The sequence below is a fragment of the Bombina bombina genome, chromosome 1 (genome assembly GCF_027579735.1).
Source record: "Bombina bombina isolate aBomBom1 chromosome 1, aBomBom1.pri, whole genome shotgun sequence".
In the NCBI taxonomy this organism is placed as follows: Eukaryota; Metazoa; Chordata; class Amphibia; order Anura; family Bombinatoridae; genus Bombina; species Bombina bombina.
In genome coordinates this window covers 411560777-411577024 of record NC_069499.1, presented here as the reverse complement: position 1 = coordinate 411577024, position 16248 = coordinate 411560777, and the positions used below count along the sequence as shown (strand labels likewise).

The 16248-nt window shown below is 40.5% G+C and overlaps 1 protein-coding gene across 1 annotated transcript in view; it reads left to right on the top strand.

Annotated features, from left to right (window-relative positions):
- The first annotated feature begins 1243 nt into the window (after positions 1-1243).
- Positions 1244-16248, top strand: part of ACVR1C (activin A receptor type 1C) — a 280647-nt gene continuing 265642 nt past the window's right edge. Inside the window, exon 1 of the mRNA XM_053698317.1 lies at positions 1244-1412. Coding sequence (XP_053554292.1) covers positions 1259-1412 — 154 coding nt within the window. The 5' untranslated portion in view covers positions 1244-1258. The remainder of the gene's footprint in view (positions 1413-16248) is intronic.

Below are 16248 nucleotides of genomic sequence, written 5' to 3'. Positions count from 1 at the left end.
TACTGTATCTATTACTATGATTTCAAATATTTTTTTTATTATCTCTAGCTTGTTAGGATAATAATTAGTTTGATTTCTATTATCTCCACTATATGGAGATTTAGAGTTTTTTTCTGCCCTACTTTTAGCCCGGTGATGTAGATCAGTTGGTGAATGTCCTGACTACAAACATTTGTTCTAGATCCAAGGGTCATAGAATCATAGCCCAGCAGGGAATAAGAAAATTCAGGTGTGCTCGTGCATAAGTTAGATCAGGGTTCTGCAAACTTTTCCCCCCAAGACCCAGTGCCATGATACCACATACCTTTGGGACCCAATTTTTATACTTAGTCTGAAAATTTCTTAAGAAATAAACAACATGATAGCTGCAATGTTTGGCAAAGAGACTAAAATATGTGCATGCTTTATTCCTGATTGTAGTCAAATTTGAAAGTGTTGTAAAATGTAATAACATGCACACAATCATACAACACACACAAACACACTCTCATACAACACACATTTTCATGTAACACACATACCACACACACACTCTTATACAACACACACATACACACACACACGTTAATATAACACACACTCTCTCATACAACACACACACTTTCAAATAACACACACACACTTTCATATTGCACGCATACCACACACACACACACACACTCATACAACACACATACCACACACACTCTCATATAACACACACACTCTCATACAACACACACATACACACACACGTTAGTATAACGCACACACTTTCATATAACACACACACACTTTCATATTGGACGCATACCACACACACACACACACACACACTCATACACTCATACAACACACGTACCACACACACTCTCATATAACACACACACTCTCATACAACACACACCCCACATACTCTCATAAACAACACACGCACAGCACACACACAATCTCATACAATACACCACATACACTCCTACAACACACACAGTCGTGACCCAGTACACATGGTGTTGTGACCCAGTAATGGGTCCCGACCCATGGTTTGAAGAACCTTGCGTTATATGATGTATCTATAGATTTTTTAAATGAATTCAGTCTTCTATTTGCAATATACCTTTAAAAATAATTCTACTTTTATATATAAATGATAAAAAAGTTTGATGAAATAGTAAAATATTTATGTATCTTTTATTTTCCAGGTCTCAAGTGTGTATGTCTTTTGTGTGAGAATACAAATTTCACATGTCAAACTGAAGGAGCTTGTTGGGTGTCAGTTATGCTTACTAATGGCAAGGAAGAAGTGACAAGATCTTGCATGTCTGTCCCAGAGCTAAAAGCACAGGTTTACTGCCGCAGTTCAAACAATATTACTAGGACAGAGTGTTGCCTCTCAGATTTCTGTAACAATATAACACTCCGGCTGCCTCCAGGTAAGAAAATTCCCATTATATGTCATGACTAGTATCCTACCTAATGTCCTAAATATACATTTCTTAAAATGTTTAACAAAAAAGTAAATTGACCTTAACAGCATCAGCAGGTGATTTAAAAAAATAAAATAAAAAAAATAATAATAATAGAAAATGTTGGTTTAGTTATTATGCAGATAATGACTATAAAGTGCTGTGTGTAATATTAATAGTAGTTATTTTGATTTAGGGAATGTAATGTGCATGTGTTTAGTAGTTTACTATTTTTCTCCAACATAGGTGTGTCCGGTCCACGGCGTCATCCTTACTTGTGGGATATTCTCTTCCCCAACAGGAAATGGCAAAGAGCCCAGCAAAGCTCGTCACATGATCCCTCCTAGGCTCCGCCTACCCCAGTCATTCTCTTTGCCGTTGCACAGGCAACATCTCCACGGAGATGGTTAAGAGTTTTTTGGTGTTTAAATGTAGTTTTTATTCTTCAATCAAGTGTTTGTTATTTTAAAATAGTGCTGGTATGTACTATTTACTCTGAAACAGAAAAGAGATGAAGATTTCTGTTTGTAAGAGGAAGATGATTTTAGCAAACGTTACTAAAATCGATTGCTGTTTCCACACAGGACTGTTGAGATGAAGTAACTTCAGTTGGGGGAAACAGTTGGCAGACTTTTCTGCTTGAGGTATGACTGGCCACATTTCTAACAAGACTATGTAATGCTGGAAGGCTGTCATTTCCCCTTATGGGGACCGGTAAGCCATTTTCTTAGATTAAGTAAAAGAATAAAGGGCTTCATAAGGGCTTAAAAAACTGGTAGACATTTTTATGGGCTAAAACGATTACTTTGCTAAGCATATTTTGCAGATTATAACTCTTAATAGTTATTATAATCTTGGGGATTGTTTAGAAAAACGTCAGGCACTGTATTGGACACCTTTTTCAGATGGGGGCCTTTTCTAGTTATAGGCAGAGCCTCATTTTCGCGCCACTAATGCGCAGTTGTTTTTGGAGAGCAAGGCATGCAGATGCATGTGTGAGGAGCTAAGAACCACTGAAAAAGCTTATAGAAGGCGTCATTTGGTATCGTATTCCCCTCTGGGCTTGGTTGGGTCTCAGCAAAGTAGATAGCTGGGACTGTATAGGGGTTAAATACTTTTAAGGCTTTAAGACACTGTGGTGAAATTTTGGTGAATTTTGAACAATTCCTTCATACTTTTTCACATATTCAGTAATAAAGTGTGTTCAGTTTGAAATTTAAAGTGACAGTAACGGTTTTATTTTAAAACGTTTTTTGTGCTTTGTTGACAAGTTTAAGCCTGTTTAACATGTCTGTACCATCAGATAAGCTATGTTCTATATGTATGAAAACCAAGGTTTCTCCCCATTTAAATTTATGTGATAATTGTGCCATAGTGTCCAAACAAAGTAGGGACAATGATGCCATAGATAATGATATTGCCCAAGATGATTCCTCAAATGAGGGGAGTAAGCATGATACTACATCATCCCCTTCTGTGTCTACACCAGTTTTGCCCACACAAGAGGCCCCTAGTACATCTAGTGCGCCAATACTTATTACCATGCAACAATTAACGGCTGTAATGGATAATTCTATTGCAAACATTTTAACCAAAATGCCTACTTATCAGAGAAAGCGCGATTGCTCTGTTTTAAACACTGAAGAGCAAGAGGACGCTGATGATAACTGTTCTGACATACCCTCACACCAATCTGAAGGGGCCAGGAGGGAGGTTTTGTCTGAGGGAGAAATTTCAGATTCAGGAAAAATTTCTCAACAAGCTGAACCTGATGTTGTAACATTTAAATTTAAATTAGAACATCTCCGCGCACTGCTTAAGGAGGTATTATCTACTCTGGATGATTGTGACAATTTGGTCATTCCAGAGAAATTATGTAAGATGGACAAGTTCCTAGAGGTTCCGGTGCCCCCCGACACCTTTCCTATACCCAAGCGGGTGGCGGACATAGTAAATAAGGAGTGGGAAAGGCCCGGCATACCTTTTGTTCCTCCCCCTATATTTAAGAAATTATTTCCTATAGTCGACCCCAGAAAGGACTTATGGCAGACAGTCCCCAAGGTCGAGGGGGCGGTTTCTACTCTAAACAAACGCACTACTATTCCTATAGAAGATAGTTGTGCTTTCAAAGATCCTATGGATTAGAGGGTTTGCTTAAAAAGATGTTTGTTCAGCAAGGTTACCTTCTACAACCAATTTCATGCATTGTTCCTGTCACTACGGCAGCGTGTTTCTGGTTCGAGGAACTAGAAAAGTCGCTCAATAAAGAATCTTCGTATGAGGAGGTTATGGACAGAGTTCAAGCACTTAAATTGGCTAACTCTTTTATTTTAGATGCCGCTTTGCAATTAGCTAGATTAGCGGCGAAAAATTCAGGGTTTGCTATCGTGGCGCGCAGAGCGCTTTGGCTAAAGTCTTGGTCAGCGGATGTGTCTTCCAAGACAAAATTGCTTAACATCCCTTTCAAGGGTAAAACACTGTTTGGACCTGATTTGAAAGAGATTATTTCAGACATCACCGGGGGAAAGGGCCACGCCCTCCCTCAAGATAGGTCTTTTAAGGCTAAAAATAAGCCTAATTTTCGTCCCTTTCGCAGAAACGGACCTGCCTCTAATTCTACATCCTCTAAGCAAGAGGGTAATACTTCACAACCCAAACCAGCCTGGAGACCGATGCAAGGCTGGAACAAGGGTAAGCAGGCCAAGAAGCCTGCCACTGCTACCAAAACAGCATGAAGGGATGGCCCCCGATCCGGGACCGGATCTGGTGGGGGGCAGACTTTCTCTCTTTGCTCAGGCTTGGGCAAGAGATGTTCAGCATCCTTGGGCACTAGAAATAGTTTCTCAAGGTTATCTCCTGGAATTCAAGGAACTACCCCCAAGGGGAAGGTTCCACAGGTCTCAATTATCTTCAAACCAAATAAAAAGACAGGCATTCTTACATTGTGTAGAAGACCTGTTAAAGATGGGAGTAATTCATCCAGTTCCAATAAGAGAACAAGGGATGGGGTTTTATTCCAACCTGTTCATAGTTCCCAAAAAAGAGGGAACATTCAGACCAATTTTAGATCTCAAGATCCTAAACAAATTTCTCAGGGTTCCATCGTTCAAAATGGAAACCATTCGAACGATCCTTCCCACCATCCAGGAAGGTCAATTTATGACCACGGTGGATTTAAAGGATGCGTACCTACATATTCCTATCCGCAAGGAACATCATCAGTTCCTAAGGTTCGCTTTTCTGGACAAGCATTACCAGTTTGTGGCACTTCCATTCGGATTAGCCACTGCTCCGAGAATTTTCACAAAGGTACTAGGGTCCCTTCTAGCGGTTCTAAGACCAAGGGGCATTGCAGTAGTACCTTACTTGGACGACATCCTGATTCAAGCGTCGTCTCTGTCAAAAGCAAAGGCTCATATGGACATCGTCCTAGCCTTTCTCAGATCTCACGGATGGAAAGTGAACAAAGAAAAAAGTTCTCTGTCCCCGTCAACAAGAGTTCCCTTCTTGGGAACAATAATAGATTCCTTAGAAATGAGGATTTTTCTGACAGAGGTCAGAAAATCAAAAATTCTAAGCTCTTGTCAAGTACTTCATTCTGTTCTTCGTCCTTCCATAGCGCAGTGCATGGAAGTAATAGGATTGATGGTTGCAGCAATGGACATAGTTCCTTTTGCACGAATTCATCTAAGACCATTACAACTGTGCATGCTCAGACAGTGGAATGGGGATTATACAGACTTGTCTCCGACGATTCAAGTAGATCAAAAGACCAGAGATTCACTCCGTTGGTGGCTGATCCTGGACAATCTGTCACAGGGAATGAGCTTCCGCAGACCAGAGTGGGTCATTGTCATGACCGACGCCAGTCTGGTGGGCTGGGGCGCGATCTGGGAACCCCTGAAAGCTCAGGGTCTATGGTCTCGGGAAGAATCTCTTCTCCCGATAAACATTCTGGAACTGAGAGCGATATTCAATGCTCTCAAAGCTTGGCCTCAACTAGCAAAGGCCAAATTCATAAGGTTTCAATCAGACAACATGACGACTGTTGCATATATCAACCATCAGGGGGGAACAAGGAGTTCCCTGGCGATGGAAGAAGTGACCAAAATAATTCAATGGGCGGAGGATCACTCCTGCCACTTGTCTGCAATCCACATCCCAGGAGTGGAAAATTGGGAAGCGGATTTTCTGAGTCGTCAGACATTCCATCCGGGGGAGTGGGAACTCCATCCGGAAATCTTTGCCCAAATAACTCAATTATGGGGCATTCCAGACATGGATCTGATGGCGTCTCGTCAGAACTTCAAGGTTCCTTGCTACGGGTCCAGATCCAGGGATCCCAAGGCGACTCTAGTAGATGCACTAGTAGCACCTTGGACCTTCAACCTAGCTTATGTATTCCCACCGTTTCCTCTCATTCCCAGGCTGGTAGCCAGGATCAATCAGGAGAGGGCTTCGGTGATCTTGATAGCTCCTGCGTGGCCACGCAGGACTTGGTATGCAGACCTGGTGAATATGTCATCGGCTCCACCATGGAAGCTACCTTTGAGACAGGACCTTCTTGTTCAAGGTCCATTCGAACATCCGAATCTGGTTTCCCTCCAACTGACGGCTTGGAGATTGAACGTTTGATTTTATCAAAGCGTGGGTTTTCAGATTCTGTAATAGATACTCTGATTCAGGCTAGAAAGCCTGTAACTAGAAAAATTTACCATAAAATATGGAAAAAATATATCTGTTGGTGTGAATCTAAAGGATTCCCATGGAACAAGATAAAAATTCCTAAGATTCTATCCTTTCTACAAGAAGGTTTGGAGAAAGGATTATCTGCAAGTTCTCTGAAGGGACAGATCTCTGCTTTATCTGTTTTACTTCACAAAAGGCTGGCAGCTGTGCCAGATGTTCAAGTATTTGTTCAGGCTCTGGTTAGAATCAAGCCTGTTTACAGACCTTTGACTCCTCCCTGGAGTCTAAATCTAGTTCTTTCAGTTCTTCAAGGGGTTCCGTTTGAACCCTTACATTCCGTAGATATTAAGTTATTATCTTGGAAAGTTTTGTTTTTGGTTGCAATTTCTTCTGCTAGAAGAGTTTCAGAGTTATCTGCTCTGCAGTGTTCTCCGCCCTATCTAGTGTTCCATGCAGATAAGGTGGTTTTGCGTACTAAGCCTGGTTTTCTTCCGAAAGTTGTTTCCAACAAAAATATTAACCAGGAGATAGTTGTACCTTCTTTGTGTCCGAATCCAGTTTCAAAGAAGGAACGTTTGTTACACAATTTGAACGTAGTCCGTGCTCTAAAATTCTATTTAGAGGCTACTAAAGATTTCAGACAAACATCTTCTTTGTTTGTTGTTTATTCTGGTAAAAGGAGAGGTCAAAAAGCAACTTCTACCTCTCTTTTCTTTTGGCTTAAAAGCATTATCCGATTGGCTTATGAGACTGCCGGACGGCAGCCTCCTGAAAGAATCACAGCTCACTCCACTAGGGCTGTGGCTTCCACATGGGCCTTCAAGAACGAGGCTTCTGTTGACCAGATATGTAAGGCAGCGACTTGGTCTTCTCTGCACACTTTTGCCAAATTTTACAAATTTGATACTTTTGCTTCTTCGGAGGCTATTTTTGGGAGAAAGGTTTTGCAAGCTGTGGTGCCTTCCGTTTAGGTGACCTGATTTGCTCCCTCCCTTCATCCGTGTCCTAAAGCTTTGGTATTGGTTCCCACAAGTAAGGATGACGCCGTGGACCGGACACACCTATGTTGGAGAAAACAGAATTTATGCTTACCTGATAAATTACTTTCTCCAATGGTGTGTCCGGTCCACGGCCCGCCCTGGTTTTTTTAATCAGGTCTGATGAATTATTTTCTCTAACTACAGTCACCACGGTATCATATGGTTTCTCCTATGCATATTTCCTCCTGTCCGTCGGTCGAATGACTGGGGTAGGCGGAGCCTAGGAGGGATCATGTGACCAGCTTTGCTGGGCTCTTTGCCATTTCCTGTTGGGGAAGAGAATATCCCACAAGTAAGGATGACGCCGTGGACCGGACACACCGTTGGAGAAAGTAATTTATCAGGTAAGCATAAATTCTGTTTTTTGTTATTACATGCTTTGTTAATGCAATTAATATGTGGAATGTCTTCTTTAAATATAAAATTAAATAATCTAAATAAATGCAAAGAGTTAATTTTTTCTTAATTCTCAAGTGTAACGAAGTTACTAAACAGGTTATTGCAATAATTCTTCTTTGTAAATTATAATTATTGTTTATTAAGCACCAACCTTTTAACGCAGTGCTATACAGTTGTGTATTACATTCACAAGGGTACAATACAATACTATACTTACAATAATAGATTATACAAGGGTATTTTTCTCTTTCTGTATGCATTTGCAATATGACCTTGGGAATGTCTCCCAAAGGGTGGTGGAGGAAACAAGACAGGGGGGGCAATTTATTAAGGGCCGAATGGCTCTGAATACAGCTGTTTCCGCGTGAGCCTTCAGGCTCGTCCGGCGCCTCTGATTGGCCGCCTTTGACTGGCTGGGAATCTGCAGGGGGGGGGGGCTTTGCACAAGCAGTTCACCAGAACTGCTTGTGCAATGCTAAATGCCGACAGGTTATTCTGACGGCATTTAGCGATGCAGGGCGGACAGCGAATCATGTCCGCCTGGGGTATGATAAATCTACCCCATGGACTCCTTGCCCAGTGTGCTTAGAGGAATATGGCTGAACCTGACCGATAAGGCCCAAAGAAGGCCGAAACGATCATCTGGGGTTGCCATGTTTCTTGTTCAGTGGACGATTGCCTGGTATTTCGAGGCTGAACTGACCTTGTTAGGAGGGATCAGACTGATATACTTCAGGAAAGTTCTCCTCTGTGAAAAAGCACAATTGGGCTAAAAAAGGCTGCTCCTAGTTGGTAAGTCGCTATAGAACAAACTACTGAGCTGTTGTTCATTCCTGGTAGAACACTTCTCTTTCTGTTTTTATTTGCAATATGACCCTGGGGTTGTCTCCCAAAGGGTGGTGGGTAACTTACCATAGAACTAGCTACTAAGCTGTTGCTGTTGCTCATTCCTGGGAGAGCTCTTTCTGTATATATTTGTTACATAGATTACAATAGTTTGTAACATAGTTTTGGAACAAAAGTGCAAGAATAAAATGCTTTGATGTGTTGTAGGCAAGCAATGGTGCAATAATAAACCGCTGCAGGGGTAAAACACATAGTTAATATCAGCTCCAGTGTAGCAATGCACTATTGAGACCTAGCTGAATACATCTGGTGAACCATTGACAAGAGGCCTATGCGTAGCCATCAATCACCAGGTAGCTCCAAGTTGTGAAAAAATTGATATTCACGTCCCTTTAATAAGAATAGTCATTTTTGTTTGTAGTTAGACGAACATTAAACACCTGCTTTCTTTGCATAAAAGTTTTGCTTTGTCCCATGCTGTCTAGAGAGGCCAAAAAGCAACATTTGTAACTTTTTTTTAAAATGCTGCTAATTGGCTGAACAAGTTGTTTGATTTACAGGTTGAATAATTATTTTTTTTTTGCCCTCTGTAGGGTGCATGAGATAAGCTCAAGTTTTACAACAAAGCAAGAGGTTGTTAATGTCTTTTTAAATGCTCACCCAAGTTGAACATAAGTATTTGTGTGGCAAACTCTATTTAACTAAAATGAGGATTTCCATTGATAAAACGGATACAGACCAATGGATAAGGTTATCTGGTAGCCAGTGTCATCATAAGTACATGCCCTGGGCAGCCTCATTCTTAGGGGTCTATTTATTAATGTGCAGACGGACATGATCCGATATAGTGGATCATATCCGCCGCACATCAATAAATGCTGACAGCATATGCTGTCGGCATTTATCATTGCACCAGTAGTTCTTGTGAACTGCTGGTGCAATACCACCCCCTGCAGATTCACCGCTAGCAGAAGGTGTCAATCAGCCCGATCGTATTCGATCAGGCGGATTGCTGTCCACCACCTCAGAGGTGGCGGATGAGTTAAGGAGTAGCGAGTTAAGGACCGCTGCTTCTTAACTTCCGTTTCAACCGGAACTGAAGTGGAGTAGGTCTGAAGCAGCATCCGCTGCTTCATAAATAGACCCCTTACACTGTACCTGCCCAGAGAGCATGCATAGGGGCCGAATTATCAAGCGGTGGGCGGACATGATCTGCTGTAACGAATCATGTCCGCCCAACATCGCTAAATGTTGACAGCATACGCTGTCAGCATTTATCATTGCACAAGCATTTCTAGAGAAATGCTTGTGCAATGTCGCCCCCTGCACATTCGCGGGATGATTGCAGTCCGCCACCTCAGAGTTAGCGGACGAGTTAAGGGGCAGCGGTCTTACAACCGCTGCTTCTTAACTTAAGTTTCCGGTGAGCCGGAAACTTTGGGGGTAGATTGCAGCATCCTCTGCTTGGTAAATCTACCCCATTGTGTCAGTAACATCTCAGTATATATCATCACTGATTAATGCATGTCACTGCCAGCTTTCTGAGTAGGTACAGTGCTTGAATGATGGCACATAAGATGTATCCTCCATGCACAGTATAACCTATCAATGAAACAGTCATAACTTTTACTGAAAGCATTTTTGTTAATACATGTGTATGGAAAAATACTTTTTATAGAAGCTGAAATTAATTTAGATTTTTATGTCCCTTTAATTTTCCTTGAGCAAAAAATAAAGTATTCTTTCCTGTTCCAGCAGACAGGATGGAGGCCAAAGGGAACATTTCTGAGAGTTGCAAGGGGCCAGTGTCCTCATATTGGAGTAAAACAACCGTATATTCAAGGAGATGACAGTATCATGACTGCTGTCTTTTATATAAACAATAGTCATAGCAACAGACACACACATTTATTCACATGGGTCTGTTGTGTGCTTTGCTTTCCAGCAATGCTTAGTGCTGGATAAGTCAGTGGGTATTGCCTAATACAGTAGCTACAATTGTAATGTGAAAGCTCAAAACATGATGACAAACTGCTTTCTAACCTAGGTAAATAATACTTAAACTAAAACACTTCTAATACAGAGTTTCTACAGAAATACATTTTGACTTTAATAGAGATTTTTTTTCAAAACAAATGGTGTTCTGCTTTGTCATAAATTGTGTATTTCTAATAGTGGGCTAGATTACAAGTGGCGTGCAAACTTTCTTTCCTAAGATATGGTGAGTCCACGGGATCATCAATTACTGTTGGGAATATCACTTCTGGCCAGCAGGAGGAGGCAAATAGCACCACAGCAAAGCTGTTAAGTATCACTTCCTTTCCCACAATCCCCAGTCATTCTCTTTGCCTTCAGTGCAAGGAGGAGGTAAAGTTAAGTGTCTGTTAATGATTTTTCTACAATCAAGATTTTATTATTTTGAAAGCCAGAGCAGGCTTGCTCTGATCTTTCCTGACCATTCTGGGTCTAGCTGTACTCCATGTTAGTCTCTTCAGTGGGGCTTTCAAGCAGTTAGGAACTTGTGAGTTGGGCCTTATTGCGTTTTCCTAACAGGTTGCTGCCCTTGTATAGAAAGCCAGAGTAGGTTTACTCTGTCCTCTCTTGTTTTCACAGGTCTCTGTGAGGAGTGGCTTCCTCTCATGCCGGGCGAGCTGTCCTCCTGGCGGACAGCATAAGGTGCAGGTAAGTGCCATTTTCTGTTTTTATGGGCTGGCACTCATTGAGCTAATTGCACTTTATTGGGACCTAATTCCTGCATTAAGAGTCAGGATAACGGCAGCGAGCGGACACTGTGTGTTTTCAGAGGAGGTGATTCAATGTGAACAGGGTTTGTGGTGATTCATTGGTGGCTCTGTAGGGGTACGTTTTTCAGGGGACCTACTTAGAAAAACAGTCTGAGGGACTACGGATGTGTATTTTTCCCCCTCGTGTACTCTGCAATTAATTTGTCTAATGTCCACAGGGACCACCTCTGATGTAATTTAGGAGGCGGTTCCTTTTTGTCTATGTGGTTTTGCTGGCTAAGCGCACGCTTTTAACTGATTTCAGCGCAGCTTTCAGTGAGTCATCATTTTCTCTGCTGTGTTCCGGAGAGGCTGTGTGGGACAAGAGTCAGTTATAGAGCCGCTTCTTAGACCGGATTGCAGAGGGAGCAAGTAAGCACCTCAGTATTACGTTGAGGTGTGGAGGTACCGAAGAGGTTGAACTTAAAATAAATCTGAGCATTTCGTTTTATTTCATAAGATCTGCTGACAGTCGTTATTGTCAGAGATCTTTTTTGAGCGTTATTTTCATACGGAGCTCCTTAAAGAGGCAGTGGTAGAAATCAAATAATATATATATTTTTTATGTGTTACTGTTAATTTTATGCAAATATGGATCAAGAGTTGATGCCTTCTGCTGAATGAAGACTATGTTTAGATAACCAAGTAGAACCTCCTTTGCCTTTTTGTTCTTCATGTGTTGAAAGAACGTTATTGTATAAAGATAAACTTTTTGTTACTGAGCCACCACCCACTCAGGTTAATGCTAGTCAGGCAATGCCGCAGCTTTCTCCCCAGACGTCCCAAGCTCTACCTATGCCACATGCAGTGCCCTGCAGTTCCTCACATTCTCCTGGAGGAGTATATTTGCATGCAGAAATTGCTGCCCATGTATCCTCGGCGGTATCTGAGGTGCTAGCTGCCATCCCCATGCTTCAGGGAGACGCAAGAGGAAAATTAGAGAATACGATAGTAAGGTTTCTGATCTAGTAAAGGCTAACCAAGTTGCTCTTTCTCATAAGTCGAAAGATGATGATACTTCGGTAGCCTCTGTGGGGGAAATCTTAGATTTGGATAGTGTAATCTCTTCTTCTGATGCTAAAGTGGTTTACTTCATATTTAAGCTTGAACACCTTCATGTTTTGTTAAAGTAGGTTTTGGCTACTTTAGACGACTCTGATACTCTTGTCGTTGTCAATCCCAAAAAGGCTAGCAAATTGAAAAGATACTTTGATGTACCAATCCCTGGGGAGGTGTTTCCAGTGCCAGACTGAGCTAAGGAGATTATTGCCCGGGAATGGGAGAGACCTGGTATTCCTTTTTCTCCCTCTCCAATCTTTAAGAAAATGTTCCCGGTGGCCGACTTCTTTAAAGAGTTGTGGCAGACGATCCCCAAAGTTGAAGGGTTGATCTCTACACTGGCTAAGAGGACCATTATTCCTATTGAGGATAGTTGCTCTTTTTAAGGACCCTATGGACAAGAAGCTGGAGGCGTTCTTAAAGAAGATGTATATTCATCAGGGTTTACAGTGGCAACCGGCAGTGTGTATTGCTACAGTGACAAGTGCGGCAGCATATTGATTTGACACTTTGTCTGAGTCCCTCCAAGCAGAGACTCCTTTGGAGGAGATACAGGATAGGATAAAGGCTCTTAAGTTAGCCAATTCCTTTATCACTGACGCTTCTTTGCAGGTCATTAAGTTGGAGGCCAAAATATCTGGTTTCTCAATTTTGGCTCGTAGAATGCTATAGCTGAAATCATGGTCAGCGGATGTTTTTTCTAAATCTAAGCTTTTGGCGATCCCTTACAAGGGTAAGACCTTGTTTTGGCCAGGTTTGGCAGAAATTATTTCTGATATCATGGGTGGTAAAGGATCTTTTCTGCCTCAAGATCAAATCAAAAGGACATCAGAGTAATTTTCATTCCTTTCGTAACTTCAGAGGTAAGTCTTCCCCCTCTTCGGCCAATCAGGACCAGTCCAAGCCTGCTTGGAAGCCCAGTCAGTCTTGGAACAAGGGGAAGCAATCTAAGAAGCCCGCGGCTGAATCTAAGTCAGCATGAAAGTTTTGCCCCCGATCCGGGATCGGATAAAGTGGGAGGCAGACTCTCTCAGTTTTCTCTAGCATGTATACAAGATGTCCCAGACCCATGGGCCATGGACATAGTATCCCAGGGTTACAAGTTAGAATTCAAGAATTTTCCTCCCAGTAACAGGTTCCACCTCTCAAAATTATCTGTAGAGCAGACAAAAAGAGAGGCGCTCTTACAATGTGTACAGGACCTTTCCCTCCTGGGAGTGATAGTTCCAGTCCCAGTGCAGGAACAGGGTCTAGGGTTCTATTTCAACCTGTTTGTGGTTTCCAAAAAAGAGGGATCTTTCAGGCCTATTCTAGATCTAAAATTCCTCAACAAGTTTCTCAGAGTACGTCCTTTAAAATGGAGACTGTCCGTTCCATTCTTCCTCTAGTGCAAGAGGGTCAGTTCATGATGACCATAGATCTGAAGAATGCGTACCTCCACGTTCCCATTCACAGGGATCATCACAAATTTCTGAGGTTCGCCTATCTGGACAAACACTTTCATTTTGTGGCATTTCCATTTGGTAAACACTATTAAATATAAATATTGCATAAATATGTTTTACATGTTTTCATCTACTTAACTGCAAAGGGCTCTAATACACATATATATGTCTATATATGTGTACATATGTATTTATGTGTTTATATGTGTATATATGTCCGTAAATACATAAATACACATATAAGTACATAAATACATCTGTATACATATATATATATACTGTATATATATATATATATATATATATATATATATCAATATCAATCTTTAGACGTATATGCATGTATCTCTATGTTAAAGCCCATTGCCTACCTTTTTTTTCTAACACCTTAGATCTCATATCTTTGAGCACTTATAACTTTTGCGTGCAATATTTGTATTTTATTATTTTTATTATATGTGTTATTATGAGTGTAACTATACTTTTAAATGTATTTTTGTTGTGTTTTGTGCAACTTTTTAGTTTCGCTTAACAGTTAACCAGAGCTCTGAGGGTGCGGTAATCATTCTAATGTAAATCGCGATTTCGCTCAAGCAATTGTGTTTACTTTCAACTCGTAATACGAGCACAATTTAACCTTAGCAAAAACGATCGTGAAAACCCTCTATCGCTTCTGCTCAAACGTATGAGCTCCACTCGTAATCTGGCCTATAATACATTAATCTCAAAGTTTACAAAGTCAACAAATATATATAAATATAATGTAATTATAAGACTGGCTATGTAAAATATTTTTAAAGTCATATATTTACAAAAGGTACAAAGATATGTTTCTTTTAAATAGTATACTGTTGTCATAAAAACAGAAAACTTGTGCTACTTTATGTTAGTCATATTATTTTATAGTTCAATGCCAGTGTTATAGTCCATCATAAAATGTGACAATAACATCTGTTAAATTCCTTCCTCCTCGGAGTATTAATCACAGTTAGATACATTCTGCAGTGTTTGCAGCATTGTTTATTAGAGTGTTATACATAGCTGCAAACACTGCTTCCATAGACTGCTAAAGACATGTGCACACTCCTAACCTCATATCACCCTACCTAACTTTACTCTTAACAAAGGATATCATGAAAACAAAGCAGAATTGATAACAGAACTAAATTGAAAAGTTTCTTAAAGTGAATGTGAATTTTGACGAATCAGTGCCCGGATTTTAATAATCCTATTAAAATCAGGGGCACTTTCGTTCACCAAAATTTACATTTCACATCTTTTGTTCAAATACTTACCTTTTAATCCTGACAGCTGCTGCAGTGCTTCCTCCGCCCGTTGCAAGCCCTCTTCGGGGGTCCAAAATGACAAATCCGGCTTCCTCCAATCACGGTGTTGCCTCAGGCCATAATTCCCCCCGGGGGAAGCCGTGATTGGAGGAAGCTTGATTTGTCATTTCTGACGTAAGAAGAGGCTTCTGACGGCCGGGGGAATCGCTGGAGTGGCTGTGAAGATTGAAAGGTAAGTATTTGAACAAAACAAGTGAAATGTAAATTTTGAAGAATGAAAGTGTCCCTGATTTTAATAGGATTATTAAAATCCGGTCACTGACTCAAAATTCACATTCACTTTAAAACTGCATGCTCTATCTGAATCATTAAAGCTTAATTTTGACTTTGCTGTCCTTTTAACCCTTTAGTGACCAGACCATTTTTCAATTTTCTTACCGCTAAGGACCAGGGCTGTTTTTACATTTCTGCTGTGTTTGTGTTTAGCTGTAATTTTTCTCTTATTCATTTACTGTACCCACACATATTATATACCATTTTTCTCGCTATTAAATGGACTTTCTAAAAATACAATTATTTTCATATCATATAATTTACTACAGTATAAAACAAATGATAAAATCTGATTAAAAAAATTGAAAAAAGACACACTTTTTTAACTTTGACACCCAAAATCTGTTACACATCTACAACCACCAAAAAACACCCATGCTAAATAGTTTCTAAATTTTGTTCTGAGTTTAGAAATACCCAATGTTTACAAGTTCTTTGCTTTTTTTGCAAGTTATAGGGCGATAAGTACAAGTATCACTTTGCTATCTCCAATTTTTTTTTCAAAATTAGCGATAGTTACATTGTAACATTGATATCTCCCAGGAATCCCTGAATATCCCTTCACATGTATATATTTTTTTAGTAGACAACCCAAACCTAGGCCCATTTTTTTTTATGCCACCATTTCATTGCCAAATGCGATGAAATAAAAAAAAATCGTTAACTTTTTCACAAATTTTAGGTTTCTCACTGAAATGATTTACAAACAGCTTGTGCAATTATGGCACAAAAGGTTGTAAATGCTTATCTGGGATCCCCTTTGTTCAGAAATAGCAGACATATATGGCTTTGGCGTTGCTTTTTGGTAATTAGAAGGAAGCTAAATACTGCTGCGCACCACACTTGTTTTATGCCCAGCAGTGAAGGGGTTAATTAAGTAGCTTGTAGGGTTAATTTTAGCTTTAGTGTAAAGATCAGCCTCC